This window comes from Lytechinus variegatus, chromosome 12 (genome assembly GCF_018143015.1).
Source record: "Lytechinus variegatus isolate NC3 chromosome 12, Lvar_3.0, whole genome shotgun sequence".
Taxonomy (NCBI): domain Eukaryota; kingdom Metazoa; phylum Echinodermata; class Echinoidea; order Temnopleuroida; family Toxopneustidae; genus Lytechinus; species Lytechinus variegatus.
The window spans coordinates 4,343,300-4,367,758 of record NC_054751.1 but is presented as its reverse complement, the minus strand read 5'-3'; the positions used below and the strand labels follow the sequence as shown (position 1 = coordinate 4,367,758).

The following is a 24,459-nucleotide window of genomic DNA, read 5'->3' as shown; positions in this document are numbered from 1 at the left end:
AATTCTCCCATAGCAGGCGCAGATCAAGGGGGTGGTGGAAGACCCAGGATGCCCAAGTAAAATTAGAAAAATATAATAGTGTGCAGTGGAGAATGCATTCAATGCACACATCCCATAAAATGGACAACCTTTTATTTTTATCTATATATTAATTCATTTTTGGCTTGTCAAATAATGTCCTTTATTTTGGAATGACGACTTTTTATTCTCTTTTTTTTTTTTGCTCATCAAAATTTTCAAAGAAATTTGCACCTGGTAGAAGTTAGGACTCTGGATCAGCACCTGCAGTGCATACTGAAAAATAATGTTTTTTTTTTTTTGGGGGGGTCTTCATTTTCTGAAAGAGTGCTGTATTCAGTATCATTTTTTGCAATCGATTGTGTTGAATTGCCAACACACTAATGATTGCTATTTTCCTCACGTTCAACCCTGTTTGAGGATTCAATACTGGACCAAAATCACCATGTTAACGCAGTTGTTATTGTGGAGTTCTAGACTTTAGGCGGTTTCAGACTGCCTCAAAGCTTGTCAGTTCCAGGTATTTTGGTAGTGTGAAAGCAAATTACATGTAATCTCCATGAAAAAAAATACCCACTAAATAGGAGGTACTTGTCAAAATTATGAGAACTTTCGGGGGGGATTTTTCAAGGTCATAGGTATTTTAGCAGTGTGAAAGCATATAAGAACTTTTAGCCCGGCATGTAGTTGGATGCGGGCACCATGGATGACTGCAGAGCTGGCGATTTTGAACCTCGCCCCAAATGCTTGCTCATCAGACCATATTCTGCATGCTTGTAACTTCGGGAATTTATCCCAAAGGGAATGTTTCGGGGTGGTGTGAATGCATCAGGTATTTTTTAGCCTGAAAAGGTTCTCGTAATTTAAACAGGGATTCTTGTGATCGAGGCGGTTTGAAACCAACTATTGAGGTACAGACTGCTTTATCAGCCAAGGTGGGCTGCAAGAAATCGCATAATAGTGTCAAAGGGGGAGAAAAGAGAAGGGCTGACATGTCAAAAGTCTTGAAAAATATGTAGTTTTCAAATCAAAGCTGCCTCTCACATATGTTGATTGATTACACTATTCTGACTATAATTCTTTTCCCTTATGTAGTTTTAACACGAACTTAAACAAGTTAACCTTAGTCCATTAGGTGTCTTTTTTTATCTTAATGATTTATGGTTATAACAGAAAAACTAGGCCCTGGCCAAACATAACTGTCAGAGATTTCCTATTTTTCATTTGATTCATCTGTCAATTTATTACTCTGGTGAAAGAAACTAGAGCTAGAACTGTTTTCTCTATCACATATACCTTAATAAGAATAAAGTGTTATTTTTTACACATCACTTTTTGTATTTATGTCTATTAATTTCTTTTATTCTTTTTGATAGAAAGGGTAGTAATCCACCCTTTTAAAAAAATAATTTTTCTCTGTTTAGAACTCTCTTTGTCTCATTTTGAAATTTCATTTACTTAAAACAATCACAGTTGAGATAAAATATCTTTCCTCTTCATAAGGAGTCTGTAAAAGGGATTGAGGGAAAAATAAAGACAACTTATGATGAAAATAGAAATGAAAAAGATTTTGCAGTTCAATCTACATGACATGGGTTTCATACTATAAACTAGGTTATAACTAGGCGGTTTCGAATTTTGCGCGAACTGTGTCACCCCACTGAGAGCATTCCCATAGCAACAAGATCACTTTACGTGAAGTGATTTTGAAGACCACTTTCAGGTGATCAAATGGGAACGCTAGCAAAGTGATTTTCCAAACTGATTTCCTGAACCGATTTCCAGTAAACTAGTTTTAGAAAGTGTAATGAGAACGGGGTCTAGGTCTACTGGTCAAGTTAGGGTCAACGTAAGTCTGACTTCCTTTTTTTGACAGTCTTCATACATTTCCTCCCATAATATTATGAATCATTCCTAAATGTATGCCGTTTTAAGTGGGCTGCGAAAAATGATCCTGACCCATGGGATTAAGTTACATAAAATAAGACCATGGGGATTACAAAATTAATCAAACTCTTTTTGTTTTATGTCCAGTTGTTCTGAAGAGATTTGCATGTTTTAGAAGTGACCATTTAACATTTCCCATCAAAATGCTGCAAGATATACATTTTATTTGTTTATATGAGAAGTAAAAAGTAACAACCATTGCAAGAAGGTGCAAGATATTGCATTTTATTTGCACATACAGTGCATATGATATATATACATGTATATAATTTGTCAAGTATATGATTTAAGTAACTTTTTTTAATGTTTCTGAACTATTATCTGTAAGGGCCTACATATATTACTATATCTTTCTCTCTGTATGTCATACTTATATTAATTTATGTCATTGATTTGTAACTTTGTATTTCAATTTAATTGTCCATAAAAGTGTTTACTTGTAATATTGAGAATGATCCAATATGTACGGATTTTAATCAAAACATTTTGAAACTTGAAACTTGTACATGTAAATCAAACTGCTGTCATTCATCCAAATTCAATATGAGTAAAAGACAAGGTTATGCTACAAGTAGGACTGATCCTTGAACTATGCAAGTTTTAAGACAAATGATTATTAAGGAAGAGACCTTCAATATTGTAAGTTGCTCAATTCTTGTACAACTAGTGGCAAAGCTATACAAGCTGATTAGTCATCAATAAATGAATGTAAAAATTTGATATAAATTAACACTAAACTGACCAACGTAAGGGAATTCTCTACATATCTGGCGCAATGCAATTTGCATGGTTGTACAGTGGCTCATAGTAAAAATAACTTCCATAAAACTTACCACTTATAATAAGAGTGATTCTTTGCTCAATCATATAACAGCTTTTATACCTTTTTTTTTGCTAATGCCGCAATCAACCACTTTAGCAATTACCTCACTATTTTATGGCATTTATCAATATCAAATGATGCATTATGTTACTTTCAGACTCTTCGTAACACTACAGGGGGCACCATTTTCTTTCAATTACCTCGCTGAAAAGCCAATAAACTCACAAACGAGTCTAAAAATAATTCTTTTCACAGCTTCTTTTTTATTTTACCTTGAGTTTAATTTCCATGTTAACCTCAAAACTGTCCAGTTAAAAGGAATTTGCACATTCAAAGTGCAAAAAGGGAGCTGAATTTGATTTAATAAGTGTAGGAGCAATAGTCCTTGGATAATCAAAGAAATATTTACCATTAACAGATTAATGGACACAGATGGCTCTTGGATAATTATGATAGTGAACTAAATCCCTGGAAGAAATATTTTATCTTCTTAAAAGTAAATCTGTATCGCATAGGACGGGGGGGGGGGGGGGGTAAATGGGGGTACAATTTTTTATGCAAAGACCAGAAAATCTCTTAGAAATGAGAAACCTACATCATAGTTAATCTGATGGGAATTTCATTTATTTTTTTCAATTATGTTTGGATAAAGGGATGATTATCATATGCCATTATTAATGTATTAAAGGACAAGAGACGATTTCTCCTCCTCTAGAAAAAGTTAAACATCAATTGAAATGAATCCATCTATGAGAAAAGGATTCAGATCTCATGCATTTTTTATTTCCAATCAATGTTGGGTGTTAACAAGTTGGGTAAACAACAATTTTTTTATTAAAGTAAAAAGCTATCCCTTGATTTATTTTGAACGATGCAATCAATGATCTCATACCCCTTTCAGTAACTCGCTGGCCCGGGCTAAGTCGTAATATTTTGAGTTTATGAATGGCGCGGGCCAAAATAGCCCGCGCCAGGCCCGGGCTATTTTGGTGCTGCTTTTATCAGCACCAGGCCAGCGCCAGGCGCCGACCAAAGAGTTTATGAACGGATAGCAGCACCAGGCCCCGGCCAAAATTCCTCGCACGGTCAAAGGTCACACAATTCTGGCCGTGCCTCCGCATCGGCAGATCGCGTGTACATCAAATTACCGCGCGAATATTCAGCGAATACGGAGCACTTCCGCTCTGTATATGGCGTGTTCAGTTACCATGACAGTTTGACCTTACGTGCCCAAGTTTTTGAATGGGTGATAGTAAAAGTGGCGCGGCTCTGCTATAGTTACTGAAAGCATTTTTTATCGCTTGGTGCGGACTATTTTAGCGCGGGCCTGGTACGGACCAAAAGATCATGAGTTACTGAAAGGGGTATCATATTCTCAACAGTTCCAATCTATCTGCATCCAACACACTTTTTTCCCTACATGCATAATTTGATAGGTGTGTATTGAAAATTTGTTAGAAAGGGGGTCGAAAAGAAAAATGAAGTTTATTGCCAAAACAGAACTCGCATCTTAAGTCAACAATATCTAATGATCATAATCTGGAAAAAGTATCCAGAAATACTGATTTCTATTCTACTATACTGCAGAATGCACAAATCTATGTATTTCCAAGGTTTAGATTGTATTTATGCCTTAACACATGTTACAGTACAAACTTAGCCTAAGGTCTGCTCAAGCGAGAACAAGAATATCATTTACCCTAATCTCTATCCACATTTTCAATGCTAACTGCTCAAAAGGCGGTGCTGCACCCTCCCGAGTTTGCTCAATCTCGAGATTTTAGCCTGATTGGCCCTCTTCGCGATTAATCTCGAGATTCAAGAAACTCCATCTCCACCATCGCAAGAAGAACGATTCCTGGTCGAGCGAGGAATCGATGCATTATGGTCTGACGCCGTGAATAAATAATCCCGAGTGCGTCCGCACCTACAAACTAGCGTGATAATTCTATTTTGCAAAAAATCCCAAGTTGACTTGGGATTGCAATCTCTAGATTAATCCTATGAACTAGCGCAATAATTGCATCTCCATTGCAAATAATCTCGAGATTGTTCAGATCGGGATAATTTGCCGGATCAGAAATAGTTCGCTAATTTGAAAACTCGGGATGGTGCAGACGGCCCTACTGACCCATTACTGAGATCTACTTTACCCCCTAAAATACTTTCTTATTTAATCATTTCATGCATACCCAGGTTCTCAATTTATATCTTTTGTAAACAAAACAAGATTAATTATTGGAATGTGTCTCAAGATTCTTAACTCATATAAAGTGTACATTCGTAAAATTCATTTCTTTGGCAAACGAAACATCATTCATTATTGAACCATCCTATGCATGCCTAGAATTCAAATTCATTAGCAAATATTTGCAAACTTTTGTAAATGAATTATGATTTATAAGTGAATCATTGAACACCATATGCTCGGATTCTTAATTCAGCAGTTAGTATTTACTCCCACAAATTAGTAACACTGTTTACAAATTGAGTTGATTATTTCTGACATTTAATTGATGTATAGAAGTCACCTCATCTATAAACTATATTTCCTTTGTAAACATAGGTATTTGCAATGCACCAGTGAAAGAAAAAAATTCCATATTGGGATAACAAAGTTATAAATTTATCAATTAAATTCAATTTTCTACTGATATGCAAAGAAGGGTCCTGTGGTCTACCCTAATGATACTTAGACCAGCAGGACTAGGGTTCAACACTCACCTCGAGAAGACAGCCCACTGTGAAGTACTATGCATGTCCGTCCAATCTGGTCTCTTCCCCCTATAAGACACATTATATACATGGCCTCCGCATCCATACCAAACTGAGAAGTCTGTTGGTTTGTCACTCCGGTCTTTCCAGTTCCCATTCTGTCTCATGAAGTTGTGCCCTGAAAAAATATAAAATAACTAATCAACAAATTGTCAAATTATGATTAAACGACGGGGTAGAAAAAAAAAGTATTTTTTCATGTTTTATGGAGTTTTTGTTTCCACATTGGGCAATTGTTAGATTTTAATTTCAAGGGCTACTTCTTTATTTTTCTTTTTTTTTGCTTAACAAGCAATTATATTGTAAAAGCATGTCTTATTATTCCGCCAAATGCATGAACTTTTCCTGAATAATGTATTTTCTATGCTGTCCTCAATCAAAAATGATGACACACTTACATTTCTTGCAGGTTTAGAAGTTAAATCGTTTTTTTCTTGGACTATCTATATTTCTAACCCCATTTCCAATAATTGTTTCTGCAAATAATGATCAAATGCCTCTCAAATAAAAATATCCATGAAATGAGTTTGAGTAAAATTGCATACTTTACAATTATATACAGGGCCACACAGCAACTTAAATTTTAAAATATCACAATGTTCCTGTTACACTTTATTTCAATGAAAAATAACAATACAAAGTTATACAACTTTGGTATAAATGTAATGTTTTAATGCATGGCGCCACCTTATGGCTAAATTGTCATCAATGCAGTTCAGATACTTGTCATTCAACTCTCAAAACATAGTTAGGGATCAAACAAGAATATTAAACTTCGGGTTGTGTTCATGTAAATTTGAAGTCCAGCACAAGTATTATTTCAAGCATGATAACAAACTAAAACATTTTAATATGATGTACTACATTACTTCTAGCTGAAGTTTACTTCCAAAAGAATGGCTATGTCCTTATCCAAGCTTACAAAAGTTACCAAAACCACATCATGAGGTGGAATTCTAAACTGGTTTTCAAGACTGCTTTGAACGCTCCCATTATACATTAGTCTGGTTTCAACCAAGACTGGATTGAGAAAGTAGATGAAACGGGATCCGAATCAAATATGGACCCAATCACGTTTGTACCAATTGTGGTGTTTTCAACCCCTCATAATGAATGCCCCCTAAATATGTCTTCTTTCTTTTTTTTCACCAGACTGTAGCTTGTCTATTGCATCTGTTGATGTCTTGATGATGTGCATGCCCGGACCCATTATTAATTCATTTGGATTGATTTTCTTCTCATCGTTCACTCTGAAATTGCTGATGTGTTCAGAATAGATGACCTGGAAATCTGAACAATTTTTTCTCCTAATGATTTCCCCCCTTTCTCTCTCGCCTTTTTCCCTACGCACAAACACAGAAGGTGGTTTCAGACCATGAACCATTTTGATATTTAGTATTCTGGATCTAGGATTGTTATTTTTTTCAAGAAAGAAGATGGTATCCTATAGGTGCAGTGTTGTAAATCCATCAACCTTACTTTTCCTTTATTCATTTTTTTTCAATGTTTTTTGCCACAAATGATCCACAACTAGTAAATCCATCTGCTTACATTTTCCAGTTTCATTTTTTTTTGCAATGTTTCGGCAAAAAAATCTAAAAACTAACCCTAATAGACATATATCTTTAGCTTATAAGATTAATTTGAAAATCTATTTCTGGTATTATCACTATTTAGGCCTATCAAACTGTTGGATTTAGGAAATTGAAAGTGGATCTATTGAAACTTGCTCCTATATATTTTGATGCAACTTGGCATCCAAATACATATGGTAGAAAACCTTGATGATGAGAACTCGAGTGGCTACCCTTGATAAATAAAACATGATCATCTTTTATTGTAACAATCAATATATGAGGACTCCTCAAGAGTTATGAAAATCTTAATTTATCATGTATTGGTGAAACTATCTGAAATGATTGTGAAAAAAAAGCATGGGCTAAGTGAAAACTAAAATATAAGAAGTTACAAAAACGATGAAAGCCTGTCAGACTTGACAATTGTCTTAGGTTTGACTGAAACTGTATGTCTTAAACGTTCATAATTACATTTTCATATTTTCATTGACATTCTTTACACATTATCTTTGCCTCAAAGTCAGTCTTTGGGCTAATATAGTTGGTGTTCCTGTTAAATACAGCAATCAAGTCATAAATCTTTTCTTGTCCCTAAAACCTTGTGAAAGGTCAATGGAAGACTTCTTTCATCATGAGAAGGGATTTCTTGAAAGTCATCCTTTTTTCCATGCTACATACTCCGAATATAGCACGAATGCTGAAAAATCAAGGGTTATGGTCCTCTTAAATGATAAAACAGTGATTATTTGAATAAAAATCATGTCCATATCTGGAAATATTCACATGCTGTTGAAATGCGTTCAAATTGATTTTGTTAAAATGCTAAACACATCTGGGCCCCGTCTTACAAAGAGTTACAATTGATCCAAACAGTTGTAACTCTATGAAAATCCATCAGTGTCATAATTTTTCTACAGTAAAAATTCATGTCCTTTGTAAACAAAGGATAACACACCACATAGTCACAAAATCAATGAATTTATGGACATAAATACATTTATATCTAGATTTTTTTTAAACAAACACGTATTTTATAAGTTTACTTTGCTGGCTTTCCATAGTTATGATTGATCAGATCAATCGTAACTGTTGGTAAGATGGGCCCCTGTATTACAAGAATACAACCATTTTATCTTGTTTTCTTGCTTCCTTTCCTATTTCCTTCTTTGAAAGGTGATGGAGAATGATAATGATTATAATGAATGCAAGTGTAAACATAAGGAAATAAACATGTTTTAAAACAAAATGTAAGCAAAAAATACATATGCACATAAAGAGGAAAAAGGAAACGAAATTCCTCTCACAAAGGAAGTCTAACATGAAAGAGGTCTGCGTGTAATATAACACACATGTGCGTTTTCGTAATGGACTTTGAATCAACAGATCAAAGCAAGATCAATGTGAAGCGTAAGTCAGAATATAGGTATTGAATATTTCATTTTGATAGTTCCACGGAAATATATGTCTCACTGAAATTCGATTCAATTCAATTCACTTTCAATTTATAAGTGACAGTTATACAATATAAACACAGAATTGTTTTCTCCACTGGCTTTTAAATCTAATAGTATCATAAAGTTGCACATGTCGACATGACTATACATAAGAAATTAAACATAAGAAATTTCACTCTTTATAGACATGCCAAATATTGAAGCATTCTATACGACAAGATAACATAAAATAGCTGAGTAATATAACTACAAATTTGGTTTCCTTTTCTTTAACTTCTTGTTGCATTTTTTGCTTTTGTTTTTGTTCTCTGCTGTTGGAACCAAACGTACTTCAGAAGGAAAGCAATGAAAAAGCATTAAAAAACACATTACCTCTTTTTACTACACGTAAAGTATTTGTACAAACCCAATTTCCAAAAGATGAATGCATTTCCTTTGTTCCACTTATTCTCGTCACATAGTCGAATGGTTATTTTAATCTATCTGTATATGGCAGATAAGATGGGACTTGTTAAAGCTCAAGAATACGCCTGAACCTAGTGTATCTCGTTATCACAATACCAACTAAGCTAAATGTGTGTAGAATAAAATATACTCTCCAAGAAATAGCAAGAAGTTTTTTCATGAATTGGGTTTGTTAATTTGTTTTTGTTTTCTCCAGAGTCAGAACTAGTCTGCCATGCAAACCCTTCACTCGAGTTAAGGGTCTGAATGTGCAGTCTACTCATGCCTTGTGTACTGAAGGCCCTCTCACTCAAAATTGAATTGAAACAGGAAGTTTTGTAATGTAAAAATGCCATTAAAACAGAAATGTGCACCCCCTCCCTTTTTGAAAGTGAAGACCTTTTTTTATTACTTGTCAAATTCTTTCCATGGACGAAATATCTTTGACAAGTAACAACTAATAAGTGGGTGTTTTCATTCAGGTACCTTTGAAATAATATGCATTCACACTGGAAAATACTTGATATTTTCTGAGTAGGGTAGATATCAATAGATATCCTGATCAAAGCGTACCAGGGCCCCACCTTACAAAGACTTACGATTGATCCAATCATGCAACTATTGAAAGCCAGCAAAGTCAACATCAAAAATTACATGTCTGTTCAAAATATTTTCTAGAATGATTTGTATTCAATACATTCACTGTAATCTTGACAATTCAGTATGCTTCTCTTTTTTTTCAAAGGACATAGAGCAAATTTCCTAAAGATAAATGATGACATTGATGGATTTCCATATACTTGTAATTGATCAGATCAATCATAACTCTTTGTAAGATGGGACCCAGGTATTTTCAGTTTTCAAGTGAGTCTGAAGAACTTACTGTAATATTGATAACAAATTATATGAAAAATGACCCAGATAATATGATACCAAGTGAGCTCTTAGGCTGAAGTCATTCCTCAAGGATGATTACAGTGGACAGAAATATGTGGAAATTTGATAGTTACTGGATTCCCAAGATGCAAGTTGAGGCTCAAAGAAGTAAATATGGCAACTTAATTGTTGCGTTCTAATTTCCCCCACAGGCTCAAGCACTTAAAAGCATTTCCCTGATGAATTCACTTTGTTACTTGTTAAACATCTTTGACTATAAGCAAAAGGAAAGGTATGAAGAATATTACATATGATGGTTATCCTCTATATATCTGATAGTGGCACTCCATGTTTGGTAACAGAAGGGAGTTTTTCATTATTTTGTTGAGACACCTTTTTTCCCCAAATAAAATATAGGAATATTCATAACCTTTGAAAGTGAAATTTACTGACTTTCCATGACTTCCCAACTGGCTAATGTGATACAAGCCAGGGAAAAAATTAATAATTTATTTTCCGGGGCTATTTTTGAGCTCACTAGCCCAAATATCCTAATTTGTGTTAAATTTTTACGTTAGACCCTATATGAATTTCAGGGGCTCCATTTTTGTTTTCCAGGGCTCTTTAGGGCATTTCGGGGGCAAAATCGCCCCGAGCCCCAGTGTATTTTTTCCCCTGAAAGCGCTGGTCTATAATCTAGTCAGAGGGAGCAAGTTTTTCTTGCCTTCACAAGTCTGATACTGTTTTACATGAAACATCAGCAATACATCTAGGCCCCGTCTTAGAGTGAATTGTGATTGATCCGATCAATCACAACTATGGTAAGCCAGCAAAGTCAACATGTAAAAGGTTTGTTCAAAAAAATTGTCTAGTTATGAATGTATGTCCATGAGTTCATTGATTTCTTGACAATTTGGTGTGTTCTCCTTTGTTTACAAATGACAGTTTAAGAATTTCCTGTAGAAAAAAATTATGACTCTGATGAATTTCCAAAGAGTTACGATTGCTTGGATCGACCGTAACTCTTTGTTAGACAGGGCCCTGATGTAGAAGACTGCACACATTGGTTGCAAAGAAGCAACGTGTGACAAGATTTCTTCAAAGTCCTAAGCAAAAGCAAGTGAGCAAAACCTTGGACCTTTTTTTTAAATGAAAATCTAATCTTTGACAAATTTAGACATAACATTCAGAAAATATCATCGCACCATCTCACAATTTTCCTTCCCTTTTCTTGTTCTTTTACTTGTTTTTCTTGGTCTTTGAACTTTTTTGAACTGCCTCCCCTTCCCATCTGTACATCAGTGATTTGTATTGGTGCATTCTAATTTGTGATATTCATCTGCGATTCTAGGGTGTGTTCAATGTTGGTTTCCAAATTTAAACGGCAACATGAAACGTGATTGAAAACGTGATTACAAAACCTGGCTATAATGATGAATGGTGTGTTCAATGTCCCTTTTTCCCCAATCGTAAATGCAAACCTCTTTCAAATCATGCTTCAGAGAAAAATTCAAAAATCGAAAGAGATGAGTTTGTAAACGCAATCACTTCTAATTTTATTGAGAATTGCGAATGCGACATTGAACACAACTGAATTTTGAAACGTCTTTACATTTGCTCTCGCAGTGGTAGCCTACACAAAACAGGTGCCAGGACTGACCTCTCTTGTGATGGGTCATAAAGTTGCGCGAACGAAAGCAGGAAAGTTAAAGACGCCCAACATATAAACGGCTTTATATATTTTCGACACTGAACAGTGTACCTCTGATCGTGTTTATGTTTGCTGTTTTCTAATCGAGTTCTCAATCATGATTCATATTGCTGTTTAAATTTGAAAATCAAAATTGAACACACCATTAGCCAAGGAAATGCAACTGAACACACCACACAAGAGTAATCAAGATGGGTACCGTGCTCAGCAGTGGTTTTCAAATTGTATCCAATTCTCCCTTGGTATCAAAACAAACCTACAACCAAGCACCAAGTCTATAAATATATAAAACCGCTAATCTAGATAAATGCGATCGATTTGGTGGTCTAATTTAGCGGTCCGATTAGGGCAGAGTGACTTGGGTGGTGTGATTTAGGTTTCAAATGTTCCAAGAGAGGCACAGATATCAGGGATGGAAATTTGAGTGGCAGGGGCACGTGTCGGTGTTTTGACCCGAATCTATTAGGTATCTACGCTAATGAGGGCACGACTCTGATAGAAGGGTCCGTTTCCACTGGATCAATTTTTTTTTTGGCATCACGGGTAAGTTGCTTAGATCTGTATCAAGATTGCCTGTATAACAGTGAGCGACACTGGTCCGACGATCCCAGTCCGATACAATTGCTGTCGGGCCAGTAATTACTTTTCAGAAATAACTAATTTTACTGTTCTGACATGACCAGTACAAATTATATCTAACTGATACAAACAGATGATAATTTCTTTTCTTTTGTAAATTATAAATATGGCATTAGCATCTCACAAAAATGGCTCTATAAAATTGAGAAATGGGTCTCATGAATTATGTTGTGTGTACTGTTTGTTTGTTTTAAGCAATAAAAGACAGCAAAATAAACTCAAGTCTTTCTTATGTTTTTCATTATTGTTTTAGACCACTAAATTTTAGGTTGGGACCAGTAAAAATGGAAAAAGTGAGTATCTACTGGTCCAACATGATCAGGTTGGACCAGTAGAAAAAAAGGGTTAGTGTGGAGACCTGTATATAATCATGAAAAAGTATGTGTGAGAAGCATAGAAATATGTACTACATGTACACAAGTAATGCACTGTTAGCACCGTAGATTGAAAATCAATGCTCTCTACTTATGACATCAAATTTCGAAAAGAGAAGGAAAATAATTGATTTCTCCAGATTGTTGAAATGATTTAAGATGTGATACAATACAAAATGCTATTATCCTACTTCTTGCAATGGTATAAGACTTCACATTTTAAAGGTGAGAGAATTCTTATTCAACTTCATGTTATCTCTTTCAAAGATGTCTGCACTCTTGTTTGAACCATAAACATGCAAACTCTTCTACCAACATTGATCATCATAATCATAATAATGCCTAGACTAATAATGATAATTGTGGAAACGTATACAAATAGAATACACTGATGCAAGGACATTCATTGTTTGGAAATAAACATGATTCTCGTACAAAAGGTGTTCTTGAAAAAAGCCATTGTTATAGTTGCTTATTAGTAGTATTTTCAAATTCTTTTTCTCATCTGCAGTGATAACGAATTATCAATTGTTATAGTCTGTTGCGGCTGATTGGCATTATTGTTATACATTTTTTTATCTGTAACAAAAATGATTCAATTACATTCGCAAAAACAAGGATTCAACGAAGGTCTGTTCTAACTGACATTTTTCATCATTAGCAACATCATGACAATGTTTTGTTTTCCATTGTCTGGGGAAACAGTTGCTGATCAATATCATTGTTAATTATATTTCTTTTCTCATCAAAAGAAAAATGAATCAATAAAGCCTACAATGGCAAAACAAGGGCTCAATAGCGAGCTATCAGTGAATATACCTGAGTGATATTTTCATTAAATTTTGACAACATCATGACAATGTCTGTTTTGTTAGTTTGCATCGTCTGGGGCAAAGATACTCTATTAGATATCACATGCTAACGAGGGCACGATTTGTATTATTATGGTCTGTTTACACTGCCTATTACTACAAGCACTGGTACCGCAACAAAATTGTTTATTCTCGATAGGTGGTTTCAGACCGCCTCGAAGTTCGCCAGTTCCAGGTATTCTCTGATCGGGAAATTTACCCCGATCAGAAAATACCAGGTATTTTGGTAATGTGAAAGCAAACTACGCGTAATCTCCCCGAAAGAAAATACCCGCTAAATAGTAGGTACTAAATTACGAGAACTTTCGTGGGGATTTTTCCAAGGTCGCAGGTATTTTGGCGATCTGAAAGCAAATTACGGGAACTTTTATCCCAGCGTGTCGTTGGGCGCGGCGGCGTGGGTGGCTGCTGGGCTAGAGATTTTGAATCTCCCGCCTTGCCTGCTTATCAGACCACACTGCGCATGCTCGTAACTTCGGGAACTTATCCCGAAGGATGTGTTTCGGGGCGGTGTGAATGCAGGAATAATTAACGGGTATTTTTAGCTTTAAAAAGTTCTCGTAATTTAACGGGGATTCTTGTGATCGAGGCGGTTTGAAATCGGTTGTTATGTATGAATTAGGGAATAAGTGTACATGAAAAAGATCAGAATAATAATGGGGTTGTACACCACAAATCCATCCATACACAAACAGCTATGCAGCCAGTTATAGGACGTGGGAACAACTCTCACACCCCAAATTTGATCTAGAAACGATATTATAGCCCCCAGCAGCCACTCCACACTAAGGCAGAAGCAATATGAAACTATAAAATGAATCCATTCCCAGCTCTTGTTTCAAGGACCCTAGCCGCATGCAAATTAGAGATAATTTCTCTTTTCCTAGTCTTCTTTCCCTGAACATGAGGAAAAATATTTTTCATTAAAAAATGAATGGATACTATGTTAGCATGTGTGTGTGAGGGGGGGGGGGTGAGCATAAGTAAAAGTTCAACATGGATTGGTCATTAGCTGTGAATGACAGATGTGTAAAATGTTGTACAGATTATCAGATAAGGTTCCTAAGTGCCTCTAGAAAGGTGCAGCGTCATAATGACAAGCTTGTGCTCTATCTGCAACTTGTATTTGATTGAAGAACATGTGCCAAGTCGGCTGGTGCCATTGGCAACTTTTACTGCGATCTGTATTGGGAGCGAACGAAAAGTTCAATAACACATAAATTGGCAACAAAGGTTTTTACCCAATGAATTGTCTTCTTTTTTCACAAAAAGGACCCCTTCCATACATAGCAGCCATTGAAGTACACAAAATATTTGTTTATAAAATGATGATATATCATGAAATCGTATACAAATTGATTTAAATGCTAGCTATTGAATTTTATTTGTTTATCATACATTTCGGAAATATCCCGCATACAGCTTAACATAAAAGGCAACACGAAAGACGGTCCTTGCAAAGACCCTTTCGTACAATTGGCCCCTTCTCTCATACAACCCAACTTGAAGGTGTAATACCATTGGCGGGGGAAGCCAAAAAAATTAAGGGGGGTCCACCTGAAATTTTGTGATGGACACAGGTAAAAAAAAAATTTGACAAGCAAAACAAAAGGTCATCAACTTAGATTTCAGGGGGGACCGCCACCTAAAATTTAGGGGGGACCTATCCCCCCTGCTTCCCCAACCTAAGTGTAATACGCGCGTATATAACATTAATTATACTCTATGATTTATGAAAAACTCACAAAGACACACTGTTATATCTAATTTTATAACAGAATGATCTTTGATCTCAATTTGAGATTAAGACCATGTATTGTCAACGGTGCTATCACCTTCATTTCAAGCCCGACAATTTGACAAAGGAAATAAAGGTCACATTTGAGCTGAGTGCAATGAATGTGTGTTCTAGGGAGAGGTCAGCCTGACATGGCATCCTGTTTGAGATCTTAAGTTATCTTTACTTTTGCCTTTACCCAGGATTCTGGAAGAGTGCTGATGATCCCAGCGGTTGTGCTTCCAGTTCAAGGGATTTTAGTTGTTTGTCTGGAGGATCCACTTTATAAATACTGAATAAGATACATTTTTAAAGTGCTTTTTTTCCACATTTCATATTTGCATGTTGATGCACGTTCACTTTCATAAAAGAAGGAAATTCTTCGCAATGCAACCATGGTTTGAACAGGTGAACACTGCTTATGAGAGAATATTGAACGGATGGGCGGGGGGGGGGGTTGGCGTTGAGGTTAAAAAATAAGATCTCTCTTTTGCAATTGCATTCTGTGAAACAGGTTAATGACACCTGAAGAGTATCCCTGAACACCTACAGTCTATCCATTAACATACTCAAAGGAAGAAGGGTTACCTTTCCAAGCATATTGCTTGAATAACAAGTAGACATTTCACACCTAAGAAATAAGTCAATAGTACATGGAGCGTTGTGGCCCAGTGGATTAGTCTTCTAACTCTGAAACATAGGGTCATGGGTTCTAATCCCAGCCATGGCGTTATTTTCTTCAGCAAGAAACTTATCCACTTTGTGCTGCACTTAACCCAGGTGAGGGGAATGGGTACCCGGCAGGATTAAATCCTTGAATGCATGAGCAATGAAAGGCAGCTCGAGCTAAAGCCGGGGTAATAATAACAACGCGCCTCGGAATAGAATATTTCAAGACAGATGGCGCTATATAAATGCCTATTATTATCATTACATACTCCAAAGATTCTATTAAAGATGTACCATGATCACTACAATCTGAATACATTAAAGGTAAATGCTAGTTTTGGTAACGATATCAAAATGAGTTCGTACAGAATCCAATGAAATGACCACCAAAGTGTCTGTTTGCATGAATAAAACCTATGTGCCAAAGGATTCTGGAAGAAATTGTGTAATTGCTTAGAAATCAGCAAATAAGCACAGGATTCGGGTAGGGCGTCGGGCACGACAATCAAAGCAATAATTATACACTGTCCCACGTGCGCTTATCTGTGTTTGGGATCTTCGGCGTGAACATTTTTCAGCGTAGATATCAAGATTTTATTAAGTTAAGTTCATGTAACTGTACCAGATCTAGACCCTCGATGATATATACTGACAATTAAGCCTTGTTTTACAGACTTTCTCATGAAATCAGTGTTTACTGCAACTACTGGAATTTCTCTTTAAATCCATCTATGAACAGGCATTTCCATTAACACTTTTAGCCATGTTTCACACTTGTGTGAAAGACTTATGCAGGTCCACGTGCTATCCACGCTATAACCCAATATCATATTTTGTCGCTTCTCACTTTTGTTAATATTTGTTTGCCATTACTTGTGCCTGGGAGGCGAAAAGCGAACTGAATCACTATGGCCTGCAGGTCTCTCCTCCTGATATTACTGATTGGGGGGAATGCAGGTGGACCATTACACCGGGGTTTTCCCCTACTCTTCTACGAATAGTGCAGTGGGTTCTTAACGTGCAAAGGTGGTGACTCTCCTCTACACGGGGCCTCCATTTAACGTCCTATCTGAGGGACAAAGTATTTTCCACTGTAAGAAAGCCTGCATCTATGGAAGGGGAGAGACTTTACACACAACACAGGCTTCAGTCATCTGCCCGGTGTGGACTCGAACCCATGATCTTTGGTTCGACTGAGCTAACACCACTCTTGATTTTTGCAATAGAATATTTAAAAAAATTCAAATAACTCTGATCTGTACCAATCAACCCCACACACATTTAATTCTAAAACCACAACACTCGCAGCTCATTCACATTAATAATAGCCATAAAAGATGGACCAGAATGTTTTTCAGCTGTGTGAACGCACCCTCAGTGACGTCATCTCCCTCCCCATCTCTATTTGCTTTTCTCCTTATAGTCTTCCTGTGACCCATTGCACTCTGGGGTCATGTTCAGACTCAAAGAGTTGCACTATAAAAAACATTTTAAAATGCATTTCAAGTTCTCCCTTTAGTCAATAATTATACCTACTTCATTTTAAAACTAGAACATATATAACCGTTCAGAGTACCCGGAAGTCTTCTTTTTCCCACTTTCTTCCTAGCATCTTTAAAATTGAGGGTGATGTTTACTTCACTTATATTTTTCTTCTGATTTGTGTATTTATCCATTGAAATTATTTTCCTCTGTGAATTGAAGGGGACAGTTCTCCTAGATATTTGTTTCAGAGATATCCAATCTATTATCATAATTATACAATAAGAATCATAAAAAATGGAAAATAAGCTGACAAAAGAAATCACAATGAAAAAGGAAGCAAATGTGAGCTCCAATCATTAGGCCTATATTTTTTATTTCTTTTTTTTTATACTGTGAATAAAATATTATACTATTTTTAAATCCAATTAATCCGCCATGTCATAATTGATTTCTTTTTAAAACTCTCTATTGCATTACAAGACTCACATTCATTTAGCTTCTCATTTTTGTCTATCTTGCCTTCCTTTCATCATGATTTTTTTGTCAGCTTATTTTCAAGTTTTTCATGTTTTTGATTGAATAATTACAATAATGTATTGGATTTATATCACGCCAAGTCCACTCTGTAGAGTTCTCAATGTGCATCTACAATTATTATTTTTTTCTCAAACAAAGCAGTTTACTGTTTGAGCAACAAAACCTAGCATCACATGCCAAAGTAAAATGTGTAAGAGGGGGAGAGAATAAAAGACCATTATAATAACACTAAAGTGTATTCGATGAGATAAGATTTTTGTTTGTTCTTTTAAATGTTTTGTTGTTTTGTTTTGTTTTTTGTTCTTAAATGATTTTTTTCAATTTTTTGTAAAATTGTTGTTTTACTTCTACAATGAATTGTATTATATTGTATTTCTTATATACATGTAGTGTGTTTTTATTATACACAGACATTCTGAAGAACAGACATTGTCTGATGTACATGTACTGCAAACAAATGAAATATAGATTTGAGTGTCAAGATTTCTAAAAGAAATAACTCGGTAATTTATTCATTAAAAAAAATTCCAAGGAACTTTAAGATGCAGTATCTTGTCACCATTAATAAAAATAAATTAAAGAAATGTAAAAGCAAAAAATAAATAAATGGGATGAAAATCAAACAATTCCTAAGGCAAATCATTGCATTTTGTTCCAGGGATTTGCATGACTTTGAGCAGATAGCTTACAAAGGAGAATATCTTGATGGAGCGATAGATCCACATCTCAAAACAACTTATCTATATCTTAGTGATTTGTATCAAAAGATTAATTATCACACACTAGTTTGAGGCAATCATGAATTTCAATTCACACTCCTCCATTTTGTTAGGGTAAGAAATTCTTTCAAGTGTGTGTGAAGCTCATTTGTGATATCACCTTCGTTATGTACATCAATTGAAATAAGAATATTGAAAATGCCATAACTGATATCTGTTGTTGTTGTTGTTTTTTTGAGGAGGGGTAGTGGATGTTTAATTTCATTTTGTTTTATGACAATTTTGTAAATGTTAATGCGATGCAAAGAATAGGGGCAAAGGAGGGAATAGAATTTGATTTTGACTCTTTAAATAAATCAAAATGAAAAATATTGAGCAGTATCACATCATGGTTCACAAGAGGCAATATTTTGTAAAATACACACAGTAGTTTGTTATAAAAAAAAAGTAAAGGCTGACAATCTTTTATGGAAGTTGAACAAGAATTTTTGTGAACATTTTTCTTCATGATTATTACCTCTAGCCGAAGCCAGCATGGCGGCCGTATCGTCTACATCGCGGAGAGGGAGATCCGATCCACTCAGATTGATGACAAAGTCCCAGGCTCCCATCCGACAGAGTTCCTCAAAACCCTGCAAGATAAAAGAAATAGGAGAAAGACAAATCGGTTATACCCATCGATCAGGTTAAGAAATAGGAAATCCGTTCATGGCTTCCACTCAGAAAAGACTTGAAATTCATTCGTTCAATCAGTAAGACCTTACATTCATTCGTACACTGAGATTGAGGAAAACGGGCATTCAGTCACACACTGCCATGATGGTAAGAAACAGTGTGTGAAGGTGCCGTGGCCTAGAGGTAAACGTTTAAAGTCCGGGGTTCGATCCCTGTCCACCACACCTGGGCCTGTGAGTAACAAATTTAATTTTAATACAGTGCTCTTTTATCTTACTTTCAAATAAATGGAAATGCTATTATGCATTCTTGGTATCTATGTTTGCACTTGTTTAAAATTGTTTTTTAAAAAAAATGCATGGTGATGTGAAACATCAGATCATCCAGGAACAACAAAATCACAATAACTATGTGCTATATGCTTATATAGCACATGCAAATCATTTAAAACTGCTCTATGCACTTTACATATTAAAAGCTCACCAGTATTATAAAAAAATGCTTTTAGATGTCTTTTAAAGGAATCCACTGATGTACTAAATAGAAAGTAGATGGGCTGGCACTCTATAGCAGGACTATGAAAAGAAATTAACTTGCGATTGCTTGAACATATTTTAATTTATTCATTTTCCAGCATTTTAACATATTAGTGAAAAATAAACTTACAATATTTGTAATTATTCTTAAGATTATGGAAAGATAAACAACCTCTTTCTTCCAGTCAAAGACAAATAAACTTCATCCCTTTTTTCACTAACATCTCTCAAGCCAACACCTCAACACCTTACAGACTGCCGGATCTTTTAAACCCTGTGCCCATTACTTGGGAATGATTCAGGCTCATCCATTCTCTTACTGTACCAGTAGTCTTTTTAGATGGATTGCATACTCATTACAGGTTACAATACAAGTTCACTATGTCATCTATCCAAAAGAATTACCATCATCAATACTGGTACCAAAAACCAGCATAAAAACAAAAAATAACCATATATTACTATTAATTACAACCATACCTGGGTCCCTGTCTTACTAAGTCCTGCGATAGATTCATATCAGTCTCAAATTGAGATTAATCTAATTTTGTTCAGGTAATATATAGGAATTTTAAATCGATTGCAAATTAAGAATAAGTTTTAATCTATTGCAGCTGTTTGGTAAACATGTCCTGGTTGCCTTCGATTGAAGCAACTTCAAATCTGAGATACAGTAATCTAGCACGCACCAGATCGCGCCATCTCAAGTATGACATGTGAACAGGGTAGAGAAGGGTATTTTTGGAATGGCTCATTCCACATCTTAAGGCAGCAAAAAAAAAACATGCCAACCGACCCACTCTTGAGGTGATGTATACAGCTCACTCCCTTAAAATTCTTCAATCAAGATCCCGACACTAAATGTCATGTTTACAAGCAGGGATGCCTTCCCCATGAAGGCTTTCTCAAAAGTGATGTTATCATCAGTCCAAGTTGTCCCAGTCATGGCATGGATGGTTTTACTATGACAGCTATTTCTGTATCAATTCTCCCCCATAACAACCAGAGTAGGATCAAAGAATTCAAACTTTATTAGTATGAAGGGGAGGATGAAGAATTTTCTGAACATCAATATATATATATAATAATAATAATAATATAGCCAATAGCGCTTTTCCCAGAATATCTCAAAGCACATTACAGCATATTATTACCCCGGTCATTGGAATCATTTCAATCCCGCACGAAAAGTGCACAATTTCCACTCCCTGGGGAGCATTCCTTGCAGCCTCATTATGGCACTGGCAAATTCAAACATACAATATCTGTCGCATCCTACTGGGTACCCATTTAAGACCTGGGTCAAGTGTGGCAAAGTGTGGATTAACGCCTTGCCAAAGGACGCTAGACCCCAGTGGGATTTGAACACACGACCATCTGTTTACAAGGCGAGAGTCAGAACCACTACACCACGGCTCTTCCACATATACCCCCACATGAACACAACAAATACATAATAAACAAACAAGTATTACTCTAAACATGACTGCTTTTGACCTCATCTTCACTCTGAAAGGAACATAATTATTTCCATCCTCACTATCAAAATGGAGCAAATAAAGGTGCATTATAACATACTAAAGGATAAAATTTGTTTCCAACTTAAAGATAGAAAAAAAAGGGACAATTGCCCCCAATTTGCTACCGGATCAGCATTTGACAATGACCCACTCATAAAAATTGCACAATATCATCACAATGCTTGGGAAAGTAAAGGAAAGGTCTCTTCATGAAATAATCGATTGGCCGATCTACTTGTTAATTCACCAGTGCAGATGTAATATATAGGCCTATTCCTTTTCTGAACTAGGATAACTCCTTGAAAATCACATTTTAGATGATACTGATCAAGCCGAAACTAATGAAATACAGCAAAGCTTCAAGATGTATAAAAAATGCAATCCCCAAAACAAAAAAAGTTTCAAAGTACATTTAATAGAGAACTCACAGTGATAGAAGGAAAATGTATAACATGGCGAGACTATATTAACAGAACCATTTATTTTTCTTTGTACTTCCATCATTTTCTTTCCATATCAAGTCCTTTTACGCATTTTGGACCCCTTGCGCGCGCCAATGCTCAGCGGCGCACGCACAGTCGCACAAGCGCAGCCCCGCTAGCGCTAGGGCACGGCGGCCGTGGCCCCTGCCTGCTGCACTGTGCAGGTACAGTATACGCGCCCGGCCCGAATATGACAACTTTTGCCATTGGCTTGTGGTCTGACACATGTTTATTTAAAGCTAAAACGCGAACGCAAAGTTTGACCAATGAACATCATTCTTACATCATCGTAAAGCTGAGAAAAAACTGCACAATGACTCATGGGAACTAAGCTGTACGATACCATCAAGCGAAATTGGAAGAGTGGGAAATCGTTTGTGGTGACATAAAGTAGGATTTTACGTTGAGTTTCATCCTATTTTTGATATGAAAGGGATGTTTTTGACCCCAAAACGCGAATGCAGTTAACATCTTTGCAAAAATTTAAATTATTTAATGGAAATAATATGATATCATCAGCATTATATCATGGGAACTAAGGATAAAAGTGGGAACTTTTTTCAGGAATGACAAAATTGTTAACAAAACATGACATTTCTAATGGTATTTCCATAGAGTGGTAGACACGCGCGGAAAGCACGCGCAGTTAGTGTCCCATAGGATTCGATATGTCTTGAATTACTGGATAAGAATTCATAAACATGAATTTTTCATATGAGAATACAGGACAGATCCTTTAAGACCATTTCTTGGATAATGACATGAGTGTTGAGCAGTAACTTGATCCTTATGACGTCTGTGAAACTTCTAATCAACAAAGCCTTCAACAAAGCCTTGCCTAACCTACTTAATGCGATGTCATTTTTCCCTTGCATTTTATTTTGATGTACTGCTTAATAATAATGCATCAATATATGTAAATGAATATAAATGTCAGCAAAAATGTCTACATGCTTCACTTTTTCTTCAATGCAATAGTTTGATGCCACTCCCCCCCCCCTCCCTTACACACACAAAAAAAAGAAGGAAAGTTAAAGAGAAATTCCAGTAGTTGCAGTAAACACTGATTTCATGAGCAAGTCTGTAAAACAAGGCTTAATTGTCAGTATATCATCGAGGATCTAGATCTGGTACAGTTACATTAACTGAACTATGTGAAATCTTGAAATCTACGCTGAAAAATGTTCACACCGAAGATCCCCAACACAGATAAGCGCACGTGGGACAATATATAATTATTGCTTAGAGCGTCGGGCCCGACGCCCTACCCGAATCCTGTGCTTATTTTCTGATTTCTCAGCAATTACACAATTTCTTCCAGAATCCTTTGGCACATGCATTTTATTTATACATACATTTCATTTTGATATCGTTACCAAAACTACCATTTACAAGATGGCAGTGAGCTACACCTTTGCTTGCAGAAATGGTATTGAAGCGTACAAGGTGTTTTTCTGTGGAATCATTTCCCATGTTTTGCATTCTCTCTTTATTTTTATTTAGCAGCAGGCAAAAATCATACTATAATTTCTCTCTTCCAAGTTTTCCCCATTGACTTTGTGTGTAAATTTGGCAGTGAGCAATTTAAGAATGCCAGTTGGAACCAGTTTGTGAAGAATCGTAGTGTATATATATATAATGTATATATAGTGTATATATATATAATGTATATATAATGCAATAATCTATGTCACAATTATTCACCCAAGATCTCTTTCGGAAGTTTATGAATAACCTGAAATCAGAGGTAAAACAAGCAAACAGGCATGGAAACAATAGTCTGAATTACACATTAATAATAACAATATACTGTATAACAATATATGAGGAGCCGACTAATCTAGTTTCCTTTTCAATGGCGCACTATATTACCCCGGCTGTAATTCCAGCTGCTAAAGGCGCTTGGTGCATTCAAGGAATTAATCCGGCCGGATACCCATTCACCTCACCTGGGTTGAGTGCAGCACAATGTGGATAAATTTCTTGCTGAAGGAAAACATGCCATGGCTGAGATTTGAACCCACACCCCTCTCATTGAAAGACAAGCTTCCTAACCACTAGACCACGATGCCCCCACATTTTACAGTTGTAGGTAATAATGATAATATTGACTGGCTCTCATTAGGGGAACATCAAATATGTTGCCAAAAAAAAAACATATTGCCCTCATCTACATAGTCAGACCAATATGATCCTGTTTTGCAGGCAATCAAGGCCAGTCAATCTTATATAAATGTATTCATGAAGAATATTCAACAATCATTTGTTCATCAATCAAATATACCACAAAAATATATCATCTTTTCCTATTCATCCTTTGTGTTAATCACTGTCATTCGAGCCGAACAGGAAATTGGAGTTGTTGTCGGCAAGATTTCAATCACGAACAAGCGAGCTGGAAGTAGTATCTAGGCACTTCCTCTTATGAATATGAAAATAATATATGGTATGAAAACAAAATCTTTACTAAGGGAACATAAAGCTCGATCATATTTCAGTAGTGACTACTTATCAGGAAGCATTGATTGATTGAGATGCGATTGCCCACG

General features: G+C 35.9%; 1 protein-coding gene across 1 annotated transcript in view; it reads right to left on the bottom strand.

Moving 5' to 3' along the window:
- LOC121424745 overlaps positions 1 to 19,360 on the bottom strand; it is a 52,878-nt gene extending 33,518 nt beyond the window's left edge. The window contains exons 1-2 of the mRNA XM_041620506.1: positions 19,215 to 19,360; positions 5,513 to 5,681 (exon numbers count right to left, since the gene is read on the bottom strand). Coding sequence (XP_041476440.1) covers positions 5,513 to 5,681; positions 19,215 to 19,308 — 263 coding nt within the window. The 5' untranslated portion in view covers positions 19,309 to 19,360. The remainder of the gene's footprint in view (positions 1 to 5,512; positions 5,682 to 19,214) is intronic.
- Positions 19,361 to 24,459: the final 5,099 nt, after the last annotated feature.